The sequence below is a fragment of the Enhydra lutris genome, unplaced genomic scaffold, assembly GCF_002288905.1.
Source record: "Enhydra lutris kenyoni isolate GAN:26980312 unplaced genomic scaffold, ASM228890v2 scaffoldscaffold11, whole genome shotgun sequence".
NCBI lineage: Eukaryota > Metazoa > Chordata > Mammalia > Carnivora > Mustelidae > Enhydra > Enhydra lutris.
In genome coordinates this window covers 14,578,852-14,596,960 of record NW_019154095.1, presented here as the reverse complement: position 1 = coordinate 14,596,960, position 18,109 = coordinate 14,578,852, and the positions used below count along the sequence as shown (strand labels likewise).

Sequence of the window (18,109 nt, the reverse complement as noted above, 5' to 3'; positions counted from 1 at the left end):
TACTTAATCCTATCTTGGGTCATGCAGACCCATATAGCTCCTCCTTCTTTGCCCCCTCCCCACACCGTCATTTAAATCTATGGTGTAGAACACGGGTCTGATTATTCATTTATTTGGATCTGGGCCTATAGTACTGCTCAGGACAATGCTTGGTCTGAGCTCCTAAAACAACAGACGGCAAAAGTTCAACTGTGTTGTTTCTTCAGTGATTGCATAGCTAAAGAAGGAAAGAAAAGTATACAAGAGAAAATGAGTCTGCTGAAGAAAAGGGTTTACGAATAAATGAGATGATGTTATGTGGGGGGACGTCTTTCCATTTAAAGTTTCAGATTTTGTTGTCAAGTCCTTTGGTGCCCAAACAAGTTAAGGCCTAGGAAGCTTATGATCCCAACTGTTTGATCTCCTCCAAGAATCAGGGAAGTTCCCCACGTGACGGAGGGCTCATGGAAACATGAGACCAATTAAGACAAGGAGGAGCTCGTGATTGACAGATGAAGAAACTCTATCTAAGGTGGTAAGAGAAAGGGTATGAAACACCTGCAGGAAAAGATTCCAGCAACCTTCTCCCCACTGTGCCTCCCTAAGACTCTCCACTATCCTCCCAACTGTCCCCCAGCACCCTTCTTCCTACCCCTTTACCTGCCCAATTTTAGGAGACTACAATCCTCTAGCAAGTCAGGGTAACTCTGAGAACTTCAACTGGCAGAGTAGAGATAACTCTCAAATAACATACACGAATATTTGAGGTTAATCAGAATATGCAGGAAAGGCGAAAATCTGTCCTCTCGGTGCAATGAAGGTCTCTCAAGTGGGGGAGACCTAGAGTTAGAGCAAGACAAACCACCAAAGTGGTCAAAGAAATTACTTAATATTTACTTAAAAGTAAAAGTTAATTTCACTGGGGTGCCTGGGCGGCTAAGTGGGTTAAGCCTCTGCCTTTGGCTCAGGTCATGATCCCAGGGTCCTGGGATCAAGCCCTGCATTGGGCTCTCTGCTCAGAAGGGAGCCTGCTTCCCCATCTCTCTCTGCCTGCCTCTCTGCCTACTTGTGATCTCTGTATGTCAAATAAATAAATAAAATCTTTAAAAAAAAAGTTAATTTTACTGACATCCAACATACAGACTAACAGTTGAATACATGCATGACTTAAAGTGTGTAAGTGTGTACGTGTGTGAGTGTGTGTGTGTATATGTATGTGTTTGTGTGGTATATAAAATCTCAGTTTTGTTGGGGCTCCTGGGTGGCTCAGTGGGCTAAAGCCTCTGCCTTCAGCTCAGGTCATGATCTCAGGGTCCTGGGATCGAGCCCCGCATCGGGCTCTTTGCTCAGCGGGGAGCCTGCTTCCTCCTCTCTCTCTCTGCCTGCCTCTCTGCCTACTTGTGATCTCTGTCTGCCAAATAAATAAACAAATAAATAATCTAAAAAAAAAAATCTCAGTTTTGTGATCTGTGCTGCTTATAATATTCATTAGTGGCTGCCTCCCAGGACGGTTGTGTGAGATGATGCGATTGCTCTTACCCACTGGCTGGGACCAAGTACATGCCCAATAAACTGGTTCCCTTCCTGGAGGGAGGGGGGTTGAGAGTAAAAAGGCTCCCCCCTCATATCTACATTTCAGGGCCACACGGGAACTGTGCTTGGGTCCCAGGGCTTTCGACTCTGGCCTCCCACCATCAAGTGGAACAGAAACTTCCCAGGCCCTCACAATCTGCACAAATGGTGTGTAACCAGCAGACACACCTACCACACACGCACAGCATCAACCCCAGCCTGAGGACACCCACAGGGCCTCACTGGAGAGGAACCTTCACACCTGTGGCTGCTTTTGGAAATGTAACCTCCTGAAAATCAGATGGGAGACCCACTCCTTTTGCCTGTGGCATCCTGAACCTATGGGGAAAACATCTACATTCTTTTTTTAACAAAATATTTTTATTTATTTATTTGACGGGGAGAGAGAGAGAGATCACAAGTAGACAGAGAGAGAGGGGAAGAAGGCTCCCTGCCGAGTAGAGAGCCCGATGTGGGACTCGATCCCAGGACCCTGAGATCATGACCTGAGCCAAAGGCAGAGGCTTAACCCACTGAGCCACCCAGGTGCCCCCAAAACATCTACATTCTCTAGAAATGATGCTTTAACCAACAAAAGCTAATGCAGAGGCACTTGGGTGGCTCAGTTGGTTAAATGTCTGCCTTCAGCTCAGGTCATGATCCCAGGGTCCTTCGATCGAGCCCCATGTCAGGCTCTCTGCTCAGCAGGAAGCCTGCTTCTCCCTCTCCCTTCAATGCTCCCCCTGCCTGTGCTCTCTCTTTCTCTCTGTCAAATAAATAAATAAATAAATAAAATCTTAACAACAAAAATTTTTAAAAAGCCAACGCTTTTGTCCCATTCTGGAGTTCTAATTAGAGAGAGGCTTTGGGAGTTCAACGAGTTGGCCGCACCGTGTAAAGCAAGGTCTTCATACCTTTTAGAATCATGAGTTCTCCTTCCCTGGACTTTAAGGAAGGAGGATGGGGGAAGGGGCAAAAGTGTTGAAAAGGGACAGGTAAAATGCAAACTCAGGAGTAATCAAGGCAAAAGCAGGAAGCTCTGAGTTCCCAAATCCCAGTGGCCACGGCTCAAGTGTCTGCCTGGGAAGGGAAGCAAAGTTGGGGGGGGCAGCTTTGGAAGCTGTAGGAGGAGGGGGGCTTTCTCTCCCAGCTCAGGCTGCCATCCCAAAGCCCCGAGACCTGTGGCCGAACCAGCCGCTCTTAGGAAAGCTGCTGAAATAGTAACACGTTTGACAATTGGACCCCTAACCGGAACCCCCCTTTATCTCCTACACCATTCAGGGGGACTTCTGACCTGAGATTCCATGGGACCATCGTTAAACTCACTCACGGAGGGAATGGGCTTAGTTTGGAGGAGAGAAGCTACTGGGGCTCGCTTTCAAAACTGCCCCTGATAGATACACCATAGACTCACATGGCTTTCCGATGCCGCGTTCCTGTGATAGTCAATTTCACTGCACACACAAACACACCCAAGCACACTGCCCCACCCTCAGCCCAGAAGAGGCTTTTTCCCCCCCTTTACCTTCAACTGAAAAGTCAATGTAGGTATCTCAGATTAAGCTGAGTCTGGTTATACGGGGCGCTGTTCCTCTGATTCTAGCGAAGCCAAGTACTCTTAGATGCGTCTCCCACAGGAGTACTGAATACACAACAATTCTCTACCATTCTTCCTAAGATGGAAATTCAAGGACAAGTGAGCCCACTTAGGTAAATGAATAATTTTGTAGATTTCTTAAGAAGATCCCATACCAAAATCAATAAGGAATGGAATATTTGATTTCTGATCAAATGAGTAATAGGTATGAGAGTCAGATTGAACGCTGTTTTTAACTCTCCCTGATCGTGGACACGTTACCTGTTGTCTCCCTTCTTCTGCACTCTCGGTGTTAAACATTTAGGAACAATTCAGTCCTGTAGTTATGCCCCCAAAGAAATAATAATATAGTAGCAAAAATGTGCCAAAGTTCTTACCCTGTGTCAGGCACTGTGTTAATTACATTATACGCCTTTGCTCCTTTAATGCACATAACAACTATCGTTTAGATACTGTTTTATCCTCGGTTGACAGAGGAGAAACAGGACAGACTGATCCCATAAATTGCCAAGATTATGCAACCAGCGAGTGGGTGCGAGGACACCGATGTACAACCTTCCGATTTCAAAGCCCTAAGTCACAATGTTCTGCTGCTATATAAAGTGACGGAATGAAGCCAGCCTTGCAAAGGTTGAAAAACCACCTGACATGATGGCCATCCTTCCTGTTCAGCTCTCAGGGGCATGTTTACTCCCTTTAAAGCATTATTTAAAAGCTTATCAACAGCCGACCACTGTCTTCATTATAAGTAACTAGTCGGCAAGTGTGTGTGTGTGGGGGGGATGGCCAAATACTCCTCTTAATTATTTTAAAACCAATCAAAATGAAAAACTCAAATGCTGGTTAACAGCACTAGGTTAACAGAAACCAATGCTGGCTCTTTTCCGAATGTTAAGGACGAGCAGTCCTGAGACCATGCTTCCTATATGCCAAGCCTGGTTGTAAGTGCTTCGCCTATATTCACATAATTCACCGCAAACCTCATGGGGACACACCATTATTATTATTCCCATTTTGCAGGTAAAGAAACTGAGGCCCCGAAGAAGTCGGTCCTTTAGCCGCATTTCCCCAGCCCGTCTTGGAAAGGCTGGATGATGAAGCCAGCATCTTTACTCTAAATCGCGATGGGACACAGCCTCTCTGAAAAAGAGAGGCTGAACTATTTACTGAAATATTATAAGCAACTTGGGGATTTCAGGGGGGTTGGAGATCCAGGCTTGGAACTCCGCAGCCGAGCTGTTTTGATGAGGACAGCCACTACCGGGCGCACACACGTGCCACCAGTCCTGCTCCACAGCTCGCCACCTGCCAGCTGCCCGCTCCGCCTCCAGAACGCCGCCCAGCACAACAGCGCCACCCTGCGAGGGGACGATGCCTCACAGCCCCCACCACTCTTGAGGAGGAGCGCCCGCTCCCAAGTTTGCAAGGGCAAGGGCAGGGGCGACTGGCTCAAACCCACATGGTGCACCCACGCCCTCCGTGCCAGGCGGGCCAGGAAAGCGACCCCATGGCAAGTTCAGCACCCACACAGAGAAATGAGGTTTCCGCCTCCCGCCAACATTCATAAGGCGGGTGTATGAATTCCCCGGAGGCTGGCCAAACCGAGTACCCTAAACCGGAGGGCTTCAAACAAGAGATATTCATTCTCTCAAGGTGCTGGAGGCCAGAAAGCAGAGGTGGGGCTGTTTCCCCTGGGGGGCTTTGACGGAGAACCCACCCCACGCCTTTCTCCTGCCTCACGGTGGTTGCCAGCCTTCCTTGGCTTGTAGACACGTCATTCACGTGTCTGCCTTTGCTTTCACATGACCTTGTGCCCACATCTGTGTTTCTTTTCTTCTTCTTACAAGGACACCTGCCTTATGGGATCACCTTCCTTATATCTGACACATTTCCAAGGAAGGTCATATTCATAGGTACTGGAGGTTAGGACTTGAATGGCTCTTGGCTGGGAGGTGGGGTGTTCATTTAACCGTTGACAGTGGGAATGACACAGACACAGGAAGCGGGGGGTTCAGATGCTGAGTAGTCCCCCAAAATGAGAAATACCGCAGTACTTTAGTTGCTATGAGGACCCTTCATTTCACATAATAATGAATAAATGATTTAAAAGGGAAAGCTGGATATGCCCAAAGCAGTATGCGGCCTGTTGACTCTTAGGAGAATCAGCTAGACAGGAATGTGCAGTGGGGGGGGGGAGGTGTTAATTGCAAAACTAGACGGTTCCTCCCTCTGAAACTCCAGCCATCAGAAGGACGGGGCCAGGCCTAAGTCCTGCTACCACTAACGCCCACAGGCATCCGCCAAGTATCTCTCTTTTATCTTCAAAAAGAGAAAACTTGGCCTGGAGGGGCCATCATGGATTTGAGCAGAAAGATAAATGGAGATTTTTAACTGTGTGTATGAGTTACTTAAGCCATAATTTTTCAGCTCCAGAGGTATATGACAGATGTTTGAAATGTACATTATTTACATAGCTAGTCTAGTCTTCTGAGCTGCTCCGTGCACAGCTCTAACCTTTTCACACCTGACTATACACATCAAACATATATCCCTTTTATCAACACAGTGGCTTCTGGGTAAATGCAAGCACTGATAAAACAGATCCTAACACTGAAAAGCACTTCCCTGTTAAGAATGGGAGAGCAGAGGATCTCCCAGCAATCCTAACCTTGATTCCCCACATTTGCAGAAACCCAATGAGGAGTCAAAGTGAACCGAATCCAACTCACCCTCCATCTGCTGGAAATAAAAATAAGTCAGTCCTCTGCTCCCCTCTAAAAAATGGAACGTGCTGTACAACAAAGCCAAGCTATCCTCGTGTTCTCAACAAACATGGCTAAGAGAGGATGACCCCCCCGATGATATCTGTAACCTTTCCTGTTACTTGTGTGTCTTACTAGCCCCTTACATCCAAAATGGAACTCGTCATTGGTTCCATGGCCCCTGTTTCCTAGCCATACACCACATTCTTCTAACACAAATCTTTTTTACCTTTCTTTTCTTTTTTTTTTTAGTATTTTATTTATTTATTTGTCAGAGAGAGAGAGAGAGAGTAGCACACAAGCAGGGGAGCGGCAGGCAGAAGAAGCAGCAGGCTCCCTGGTGAGCTAGAAGCCTGACTCGTTCTTAGGACTTAGGGATCAGGACCTGAGCTGAAGACAGACGCTTAACCGACTGAGCCACCCAGGTGTCCCTTTTCTTTTTCTTTTTTTTTTAACCTCTTAAATCCAGTTACAAAGAATGTCCAGTTCCTTGTTCTCGAAGAGTCTCCCTTTCCCCTTCAGTCCCATCCCTTCTTCCTCGGCTGATACAGGTTTTCTACCACCTTGGCATGAGTACGACTCAGGTAGGTGAAGCGGCACTTCGTTGACTATTTTAACTGAAACAGTAATAGGTTAATGAGTTTAGTGGGGATTAGAAAAATAAAATTATCAAATGAAACCGGCAATTTCACACAGAATACAAAATCTTTTTAATTCATGTCAATAAAAATGTCAATAAAAGTGAAGGAAAAATATTAAGCATATAATATGGGTGGTGTGTGGACATGGTTTTAAAGTCTTGGGGGCAGTAGGCTAACGCCCAGCAGTGTTGGGAGCACTGGTCTGCGGTGATCGCTCATCCTCTCATGGCTTGATCACATTCGCCCCCTCGGCCACATCCTCGCTGGTTTCCCGGCCTGGAGATCCTCTTCTCTCCCATCTGTCCCACGAGCCACCACAGACACCTCTCCTGAAATGCTCCTTTCTTCATCCTTGGTTCCTCTTGCATCAACAACCTCCCCTCATCCGCCTCCTTCCCTGTCTCCCGAAATCCTACCCAGGCAGTCCTTTGGGACACAGGGAAATCCTCCCTCTGGGCAGCCTCTGCTAACGGACACCATTCCCGGAACTCCCATTCCATTTACACCAACCGTACCAACCACTCCACCTGACTCTTGATTATATCCTATTATTTACTGCTTTCTAATGCTCGTTTCATGGAGAGCTGCCCCATCTTCTCCCAATTTTTTAAGAGAAGTCATATTTTATTCATTCCTCCGATAAACGTTTATGGAGTACCGATCTGTGCCAAGCTCTGTCGCTGCTGGCAGAAGAGAGCCAGCAGTAGAATATGGACTGCCGCCCAGGGACTCAGCAGCTCAGACAGGAGACCCACCTGGGAACTCGTGGCATGACCTGACGTGGCCACGTGGCTATGACAGATGTACGGAACGGATGTCATGGGAGTGATTTACTCCAAAAAGGACACAGAGGAAGATGGAAAGAGAAGGGGGTGTATGAGCTGCTTCTGGAAGGTTTCATAGGATTCCATCAGACCTCTGAAGAAGGGGAGCACATTCTCGGCAAGGTAGGAGGCATTACGAAAAGTCACGACACGGCAGCAAGATATTGCTGAAGGGAAGACTCCCGAGCCTAGGGTACCGGGTGCTGGGGAACGCACTGGAAGGAGAGGTGGAAAAGGTGGGGGAGGTCATGCCACGAAGAGCCTTGTTCTAGGAATTCATCCACAGGGATGAGAAACACTGAAAAGAGAAATGATGTAACAATAACACAAAAGCCCTCCGGGGACACAGGGAGGATGAACCGGACTGGAAGAGAGGTCAGTCTGGAAGATACCGTAACAGAACCGAGGAAGATTTAAACGACACAGAGGAAGAAGGAAGGGCGGATTTTAGAAATATTTAAGCAGTAGAAAATGGATTTTCTGACCAACTGGTTGCACATTCCAATGTCACATAAAAATAGTCTGGGGATTAACTACTTAAGGAAAAGTTTACTATCTACTTAAAAATTACCCATGTCATTTCTTTCTGGAGTTACTGCGGCTAAGGTTAATTTAGAGCTGACTACCGCCTACATTCTTACGAACTCTAAGAAAACCTCTACTCTATCCCGTACAGAGGAAGCTCCACGCAGCTTCTAGGACCGATCTCCAAAAGCCTGTCCTAAATTCGAAAGTCAGCATGTTATGCCACTAGCGAGGATCTAACCAGATTTTGTTTCTTGGTTATAACTGTAACTGCTCATAAGCAATCGTGTACCAAAGAATATGCTATTGTCTGAACTGTCCTAACTCTCTGGGGCACAGGGAATTTAAGCCAGAATTACTCTCCGGGTATAAAAATGTGAAGGCTTTTTATACAATATACTCATATTCCTTTTTTTTTTTTTTCAAATAAAAACGTTCACGAGAGTGTAAAAGATATTGAAATACCAAGAGAGGTGACCTTTTGTGAGCTCATTCATGTTCTCCTGGGAAATAAAGAATAAAGTCATTCACCACCAAGTGTAATATTCCTCACTTCCACTGGCCTGATGAAAGGAGTCAACACAGGTAGTTTCAAATTAAAACACAGTTGGAGTAGCTGGCTGGAAATGGATCTCTGCAAAGAGGGGAAAGGAGGCGACAGGATGCTGTTTATTAAGACTTGCATACGATTAGAGCTCCGTCCATCATCTCCCACCCCCATTACTCTGATTGCCGGGACAAGCCCTGGGCATATTTAATGCAATGCTGGGGGATGGCGGGAATTAGGATTCTCTTGCAAAATGAGCACTGTGCCCGCATATCCCACATATGGGGAAGCACATGACTCCAATAAGCAGAAAGGGCAAAGGTTATATCTAACGATTTCTGTGTGAGTGCTCGGAAGTCCTGTGATGGCTCATTACAGAGGCACCACGGGGCCCAATTCTGTAATGGAAGTGGGGACCAGACGGACCCTTTACAGACGGTAAGGGAGGTCATGTTACTCGCTGGGGACACAGCTGGTTGGTGGCAGGCTCAGATTAGAACCTCGAGTGTCCATCCTCCCTTCCCAGAAAACTCTCACGTCTCTTAAAATAACAGAACATAAGGAACTGGGACACGCCATCAGCTGTGCCCCAGAATTCGTTTCTATAAAATGAAAACAAATATGCTCATCAAAAGTGGTGGGCTGGTCATTCCTCCCCACCAATGGTATTAGTAAGACGGGCAGACAAACCTGATCTCAATTTTCTTAAAACATGTCTATTTGGGCCTTTCCAAATCCTTTAAAGCCATAATATTAAAACTGTCTGCTTTCCTATTCTTTAAAATGCCAAGTATCCGTCTGCAAGAGCCATGACTTTGGAAGTATCTCCCGTTAAGCAACCCCCTTTTATGAACACGCCCTGGAGAACCAGTCTCATGGAAAAACTACTTTCCAAACCGGATCTACAGAACGCCCCCGAACTTGGTGGCATTACACATGGAACACCCAGGGCTAGGGAAGAAGGCAGTGAAGAAAATGGAGTCAGTAGCCTGATTTGTGTGAAGAGGTCACTGGTCACACCATTAACAGACACGGCTCTAAACAGTTTCACCAACAAAAGCTTTGGCCCCTTGAAAATTATCCCATGGAGGTCTGGGATCATGTTTTCATATGTAAAGCACTAGGAATTATACAGCTATTTCCCTCTTTGGGAAGGGAGGTTTACTTTTATCTCTAGTTAATTGCTATAGTCATTTCTAGTTTTAGAAAACGCAAAAGAATGATCCCACCTCCATTTGATCTAACCTCTTTTCTTCTTCAGAGAATGCAATGCACATTGAGTTATTCATTTTGATTTGAACAAAAGGCAAGATTTTCCCCCCTTCTGTCCAGAAACTACCAATGGGAAATTAATATTCAAGATGAACAATGAGCTCATCCCATGGCCCCAGGACTTGCTGGTTGCCAGGAGGAGGCCTGTGAATTCTTAGGATTATTTTAGATTTGGTAGCATGAATTGGGAGCTTACATGGTCATAAAAGCCGTGGTTTTCAAGATTTAAAGTTTCACAATTCTCTATTGAACCATGCTTCTGTAAGAAGCAGGATCTCTTTTTAAGTTTTATATGCGCCTATCCGAACCTCTTGAGTTTCAATGTAGTTTATCCTGAAGCTATATGAAAAAGCCCAGGCTAAATGTCAAGCCTATTGCTATAAATCACATTTCAAACTGGTAATTACTTCTGAGTGGAGAGAGGGCTGTTTGAAATGGTGCTGTCTCATTAGAAAGCTATTATGGAACGCCTGCAATTCTGCCTTAATAAACAGAGTGAAACTTCCAGTATCTACTGCATGACAGGTATGCCAAACAAAAACAACAGCTATTAACACTTCCAAGGATCTCTCTCTCTCTCTTCCTCCTTTCCTAACGCTAAAAATTAATTAATTAATTAATTAATTAATTTCCCCCCATATTTTCTAGGAGTATTTGTTGGGGGGGGGATGGATTTCTAAAAAGAGTCTCAGCTGAAGTTATTTTAAGTTCCTTAAGTAACTGGATAACTTATCTTGTCCTTTGAACTCAGTAACACAAAAGCCCTTCTTAGTGAAAATGAACTGTGATAATACCAGTCATCATCATCCCAAATGACTGGACAAACAGAAAGAAGAAATATGAAAAGACTCATGGGTTTCTCAGCTGCTTCATTTTCTATTCCATTTTATGTGACAAAGGCTCTGTTTGTATCCAGAGTCACTAACTTGATACAAGTGGATTTCCTTTACATTTCTTAAGAGGAAGAACTTCCTGTAAATGATCTCTGCATGTTTCAGTATACCCTCTATTCCTATCAAGGCTCGGATTTGGAAAAGAGCCATATTTGAGAAGGAAATTGATAAGATACCCCCCACACACACACAAAAGATGCACATGACTGATTTCATCCATTCTCCCAGTGTTCATTGTAAGTGTCTGTCTTAATATTACTATCTTACTATTGCCCTCCATTAGCACCAATATCTTGTATTCCATGTTCTAGCTAACATTTCCAATGATGCATAAATGATAGCTTTCCGTCCCTGGGAAAAACCATATTATACCCAACCCTATAACCCCATGAGAATCTAGCAAGGCACTCTGCTCTTAGGGGACACTCCAGAAAATGCTGAATGAATGACAGCTCTTCTTGCCCCATCTCTCGTGTTTCTTTTCTCCGTGGGTACCTAACGTTCAATCGGCATAGAAAACCACCAACCTGAAACAGCTTATCTTTCAATATCACTCTAAGACCAGCTTACCATCTGCAGATCAAGAAATGAAAGAAAAAAAGAGAATCAAATAAAATTAAGAGTTTCTTCCCCGAGCCCTCAAAAAGACCTTGCAGAGAAGTACTTTAGCAAATAATGAAAATGTGCTGGTAATGAACTAAGCCAAAGACAGATAAAAACAGGCTCCATGGGAATATGCCTGAAATTGATAAAGAACTCACAGGTTTGCTGAAGAAATTATGACCACCTGCCCTCCTATAGCCTAACACCTGGGGTCAGTACCGGTTGCTGAAGAGGGATTCAAAAAGAGGGGAGCCATTCAGTGTGGAATGAAGACATTCAAACCCAACCATTTGAAACCTGGGATTATCTAAACACTCCGTGCAGACATGCGTTTATGTACATATGTGTTTTGCGGTTAGATTTCAACTTAGGTGTGTTTCAAAATTTACTATCCCAAGTCTGAAGAATGTAGCAACCACAGCAGTGTTTAACTGAAATTACTAAAGTATCAACTGTCCTTGTCACTTGGCAAATCTGGCTTTTCATGAAAGAGAAAAATCAAGGGAGTCTTATTGCCAAAATAGTACAACATCCTTCTGTTGCCAGATTTTGCAATAATAAAGGTGGTTATTTTATTTAGGTTTTATATTTATGGAAATGTGGTCACAAGACATTTTTAAAGCATGAGATCCTGGCCCCTGTTTAAAAAAAAAAAAACAAAACAAAACAAAAAAACACCTTACTGTTTTAGGGGAAAGATAGCAGAGCTACACTGTGAATACCAACCACAAGCTTAAAGCAATCTTGCCAGTTAGGACAGGGCTCAGAATGATTCCGAATAGTGTGTGGTTTCAAATACAGCCTCAGCTCTTCCATCACATCACCTTCGGCAGAAAATTAATTCTTTCGAAATGAAGAACGAACAGAAATTGATGTCTTCTACATCACTGCGTACAAGTGGTCGGCAATCAGTAAGGAGAAAACAAGGAAGGAGTTCCAGGATTTTCCTCCCTCGGCATTTCCTCCGGTACGCTATCCCTTGGGTTCCCAAGTCACAACCAAAGCATTCCGTCGTACTGCCAAAAGGGAACCGACTCCTTCCGAAACGCTTTTAACAGCACTGCGTTTTACGATGATCAGCCCTTTCCTGAAGCCCTCGTTCCCGTGTACCGTTGTGTTCGCCCTTCCTGCCTGACATGCAAACACAGCCTCCATGCTTTCCACACAGCCTAATTCAAAGCCACACACGTTAGATCCACACCGAATCATGGGAGCGTTCCATCCGCATCCACACCAGGACCCCACGGAATGCATTCAATGAGCGCCAACGGAGTTCTCCGCGTGCACCTCGGACGAGCCAGCGGCGTCCGTGGGGGCTCTTCCCCGACTCAGGCCATCCAGAACCGTGCACGGAACCTGTTCCCTTTTAAGAACCCGGGGCTGCTGAAATACCCACTAGGATAACTGGCCACAAGGCAGGAGCCGGCAGCTCGGTCCTGCAGGCGGCCACAAAAGCTCCCGGAGGCTGCCGCGCGAGAAGCTTGCAGTTATTTATCTCCTGCAGCCAAAACGCCCGGCACGGCCCCCTCCCTCATTTTACCTAACTAATAGCTCTCCAACCCCATATTGAGAGGGCCTGCTGTGGATCTTGCCGAGGTACAAAATGGTGGATGGGAGCTAATTTTTCCCTGCTTTCCCCATAACTTAGCGCATCCATCACCGGCCGTCCTCCCACCTAAGCACCCAGGCAGCGGCGGCGCACCGAGCGCGCCCCGCGGACCCGGCCCGGGGAGGGGGGCACAGAAACGCGGGTACCCACCTGATGTCATGTAGCCCCGCGAAGCCTGGGGCGCGAAGGCCGCGGGGAAGCGCTTGTGCAGGCGGTAGTCCTTCTCGCTGCGGGACCTCATGCGGTCCGAGGCCCGGTCCGAGAAATCCGAGCTAGGCCAGGCTCGCCGCAAGGTTGTGCTCCGGGTCTTCTTCATGGTGGGGAGCGCGCGACCTGCCGCCCCGATCCCGGGGGCCTCAGCGCCGGGGCGCAGCGCGCTGCTTCATCCGTCTACGGCGGGCACGACCCGGGCGGACTCTGCGCACATTTTCCCAGCCCCTCCTCGCCGGCGTCTACACCGCCAGCGGCGGGTCCGGCCCTCCCCACGCCCCCACACACCCCCACGGCGAAGGCTCCGATTTTACACACGTCCCACAATGCATTACACTTCATTTGCAATCCGCCCGGCTTATAGCTTCCAGATTCCTGGGGGGAAAGGCACGTTAGGAGGCTCCCCGGCCAGGAGGAGGCGGGGAGGGGGCGGGCGGGGTGGGGGCGCCGAGACTTGCAGCGTGAAAGCAATGGGAGCGCAGACAATGGCCCGATTCAGCGCAGGAGTGCTTAGCCAACTGTGAGCCACCGCACAAAAGACCCAAACAAATGAGGAACCCGAGGCCTCCGGGGCTGACCCGGGATCGGGCGCCCGGGAAGCCGGAGGGGCGGCGGCAGGCCCTCGGCACCCGGCGGCTCAGAGCGAGGCGTGGGGCTGACAGGGTCCAGGTCGTGTCCCCCAGGGCCTTTCGGCCGCGCGGCCCGCAGTCCCGGGCGCAGGCTGGCTCTGCCTCCCCTGCAGTCCTCGGGAGGCAGTCTTCATTACAGAGGCTCGGAAGGGGGGCGCGTGTGCACCGGGAGCCGAGCCGGCTCTGCAGACAGCAGCTGCGGCAGGCGGGCTCCTGCGGAATCCAGGAAGAGCCCGAGTCGTCCTCGCAACTGCAGCGCCTCGTCAATCTTCCTCCTTGCGAGGCTCAGGGTGGTGTGCGTGCGTGTGTGCGCGCGCGCTCGCGCGCCGACACGCGTGTGCCCCCCTACACATGCATGCTCCTACTTACTGGCCGAGGGGGCGTCGGGAGCCATGGCTGCCAACGAGGCCGTGCCTGCCGATCCACACCCGCACGGTGGCACCGCCGCTCGGTCGCGAGCGCGCAGAACGGCTCTTGAAGGGCAGGAAGCAGGGCAGCCGCCCAGTCTCATGCTAATCACCGAGCTGCCTTAAGTTAGAGCACCGATCGCGGCAGGCTTCTCTTTTTCATGTAAAACAGTCTGCGGCGGCGCGGGGGCCGTGGGCCGGTACCCCGGCCTGGAGTCAGCGCTTGGATATTTACATATTTCTAGGATGCTCCCTCCCCCTCGCGGAGAGAGCGAGAACCCCCTCGGTGGGAACCGGGAGGTCTGCGGTGCCCTGCCTGGCCCACCTGCGCCAACCCCGAGGCCGGCAAGAGCCGGAGGAGGGGGCGCCACTGGGGGCCCCTGCGGCAGCCGCAAACGCCGGGGCACCTGGTCCACGCCGCCTGGGAGACGCAGAGGTGGCGGCCTCCGGCTCTTCCTCTCTCGCCCTCGATCCCCCGTGTGAGTCACCAGCCGCCCGCTAACCTGCATTCAGGTTCTTTACACCGCCCGGCTCTGCACAGCTGCTTCGGGTCCAGCAACCAATCGCTGAAGGACAACAATGCGCGCGACGCGGGAGGGGAGGGGGGGGGGATGCGCCGCCCCAGCCGAGGCGCGGGGCCCGGGACGCCGAGGTCACTCCGAGTTAAAGGCGCGCGGTCACAATGCTGCGAACCCCGACGACGCTGGGCCGCTGCTGTTTTTTTTTGTTTGTTTGTTTTGTTTTGTTTTTTTGTTTTTTTTTTCAAAAACGCTCATACCCCCATTTGGGTTTCCAAAAATGCCCGGGCGTGATAAGCAGCACAAATAAACATGATTTTTCTTTTCCAGCATTGTTTTATTTTATCTTTTTTGCGCTTTTAAAAAAAATCACTAACGATGCAACGTTCAAAATCATTTTTTTTTTAAATGCTGTAGTTTCGTAGCCACAGCTGCCAAGGTGCAGAGACAAGGATATGAAATCTTTATGGGGCTCTGATCTTATCAGGCTGATACAGCAAAACAAAAACAAAAACAAAAAAACAAAGCAAAACCCAGAAAAACAGCAGGCTCTAAGGATCTAAATGGTTAAAACTCAAGAGTTCTAACGCGATTCGATGCTATTCCGAGGTTTGAATGGGAGGGGCGCTGCAAGGTTCTTGAAGAACTATGCGGAGGGGGCGGGGCTTAAGCCACAAGCATTAGATAATCTAGAACTAGAGCTTCCATTCAGTGTCTTAAGGCTGCGCTCTGTCACCTGGAGCCAGCGGAACTAATCCATCTCTTGGGATGCTGGGAGGTAAACAAACAAGCTAACAAATAAAATCACTAAGTATCATACGGAACTTATATTTACACTTAACAAAATTGAGTACTATCTGTAAGACTATTAGCTAACGGTCAGTGGCACTTTTAAAAAGTTAGGAAAGGCTAGTCCCCCAAAAAGGCACATTTTGCTAAAATGTCTTCTTTACTGTAAGAACAGAAAGGCTACTGCATTAGAAGCTATAGAAGACTAAATGAGTCCAGAAACATAGAGGTAATATAAAATAATTGTATTAATGACTGCTCGAGATACTGACATTTAGATAGCTCAATCCAATTCAACATATGATTACTCAGTACTTCCCATGAGCCAAAAGTGGTGATATGAATGATTGTTACAGTTATGACTGAAGGCTAATGGTGATTGCTGTGGCACTGTGGTATTTACTCATTCAGCAAAGAATTACTGACTATCTAGAATATGCCAGCACTGTGCTGCATGCTGGACAAACAGAACACCACACACAGCCCCACACAACTTATGGTCTCGGTAGTAAGCATAGAAATGCACAAAGTGTGACACTTTCTACGAAGAAGAAAAACTTCCATTAAAAAAAATGACAGTTCATCTGAGACTGGGATGAGGAGTCATCCAAGCAAAGAGTAGGGAAAACGGCATTTCAGAAAGTGGGAACAGTAGCACATGCAAAGGACCTGAGGTAGGAAAGAAGTGTAGCTTCTGTTGGAAGAAGTTAAAGAAGGCCAGTGTGGCTGGAACTGGAGCATAAGAGAAAGGCGTGTGATGAGGTCATGGAGGAAGGCGAGAGCCAAATCATGTAAGGACTTGCATTAAGTGCTTTGTATTCTATCCCAAGTGCAGTGTGAACTGCTGAAGGGTTTTAAGCAAAGAAGCAAGGGATAGTTTTAGAATTTCTATATAGAAGGGGCTCAGCAGAGGGAATCTGTTTGAAGGAAAGGGTCAGCCAGGAATTTGCTGGAGAGCAAGCTTGAATTGTCCTTGATCTAAAACTGAGAAAATATTCACTGTGTGTATGAAAAAACTGGGGTGAGTCGATGGAGCTTTGGGGAGGAGAGCTACACTCAACCACCTCTGAATGCTGGCCTTGCAGGGAGTGGCATTGTCTAGCGCCCATAAACAGAGTACCCTTGAAGGCAAGGTCAAAGACCCAGACACAGAAGAATCAGAACAGGGCTGGATCAGCTGAAAGGGGTCAGATGGTCAAGTAGGCGAGGTAGGGACAGTTACGTAATTTATCCATCCAAATCAGACGACAACGTCAAAAAAGGTTATGAAGTTAAGGCTTGAATCTAGCAAACAGCATATTATGAAACCGATCTTGTCTGGAAAAAAGTGGACGTGGAATCCCCTGTTACCGTAGTCACTGCTAAAATCAGGCTCAGCGTGTCCACTGTCCTATGGAAACATTCACTCTGGTCGTATGCGATCTGTAGGTCCTGCATCCCACCAGTTTCAAGTCTCTTAACCTACATGAGATGATCATGTATCTGGGTTATGAACTGGGTTAGGAACCTCACAGAAGCTCAGTTACATAATCCAGTATTCAGTACTCAAAAGTTTAGAAATAAATGGAGAAATGATAAAGCAAACCAGGTTTACAGTATTAGTGCTTTTTAAAATCAGGCTTAAGAATCATTTGTACACTTGGTATTTACATATCAGATTAGAGACTATCAGATTATAGACATTTATTAGGTACACATTTGCTTTGCGATTCTAATTCAAATGTACACTTGATTTTAGACTTGTAAACTTTAAGTTGAAAGGTATTAAGAATTCTGACTTTGAAATTCTCATTTAAAACTTCAGCTTATTAGGTTTATAAGAGTTTAGTGAACTTAAGAGTTATAAGAATATAAACTCCATGAAGGCAAATAATTTTTCTGTTTTATTCATTGTTGCTCATTGTTCTGTTTTGTTCATAGCTGCATCTCCAGTGGCTAGAACCGCTTGGCATGTATTAGATGACTAATGAAGCCAGAGTTAGTCGTCTGGAAGATTTTGTTTGAAATCTTCCCAGTCATACATACTAACAGCTTTTTAAAAATTCCATATACCAAATTTATTAATGCAACTTAAGTTTTTTTTTTAAGATTTTATTTATTTATTTGACAGACAGAGATCACAAGTAGGCAGAGAGGCAGGCAGAGAGAGAGGAGGAAACAGGCTGCTTGCGGAGCAGAGAGCCCCATGCGGAGCTTGATCCCAGGACCCCGGGATCATGACCTGAGCCGAAGGCAGAGGCTTTAACGCACTGAGCCACCCAGGTGCCCTGCAACTTAAGTTTTTAAGGGAATGTGCTTAACTATGTTTCTAAATGGAACTAATCCTTGAGTAGAGGGACTTTAGTCTAAATTTGAATTAATCAAATGTTTTTCAAAGTTCCCCCAAGAGTTACAGTTTTTATTTTATTTTATTCTTTTAATTTACAAACACAGCTAACTGAATCTAAAAACTTCAGTACATTTTTATTTTTTCAATGTGTATCTCTAGTAAAAGAAAATCCAATTTTTGAATTTGCACCTCTAGCACACTGAACATTAATTAAAGACCTAAATATCTGTAAACAATCTTTACTGTGCACAGAAAGCCCCCCTCAGACAGTAGAAAGCCCATACTGACTACAGACTGAACATGGGATAGATCGGGGAGAAACCGAATCACTGGAGTAAAGGCTGATATGAGTGAGAAATAAACATTAATATAAACATAAGTGGTAACAGGTCTAAGCCTTGAC

The 18,109-nt window shown here is 46.8% G+C and overlaps 1 protein-coding gene across 1 annotated transcript in view; it reads right to left on the bottom strand.

Moving 5' to 3' along the window:
* LOC111144551 (storkhead box 2) overlaps nt 1-13,148 on the bottom strand; it is a 101,053-nt gene extending 87,905 nt beyond the window's left edge. The window contains exon 1 of the mRNA XM_022498879.1: nt 12,975-13,148. Within this exon, the coding sequence (XP_022354587.1) occupies nt 12,975-13,140 (166 nt within the window). The 5' untranslated portion in view covers nt 13,141-13,148. The remainder of the gene's footprint in view (nt 1-12,974) is intronic.
* Between the last annotated feature and the right edge of the window lie 4,961 nt (nt 13,149-18,109).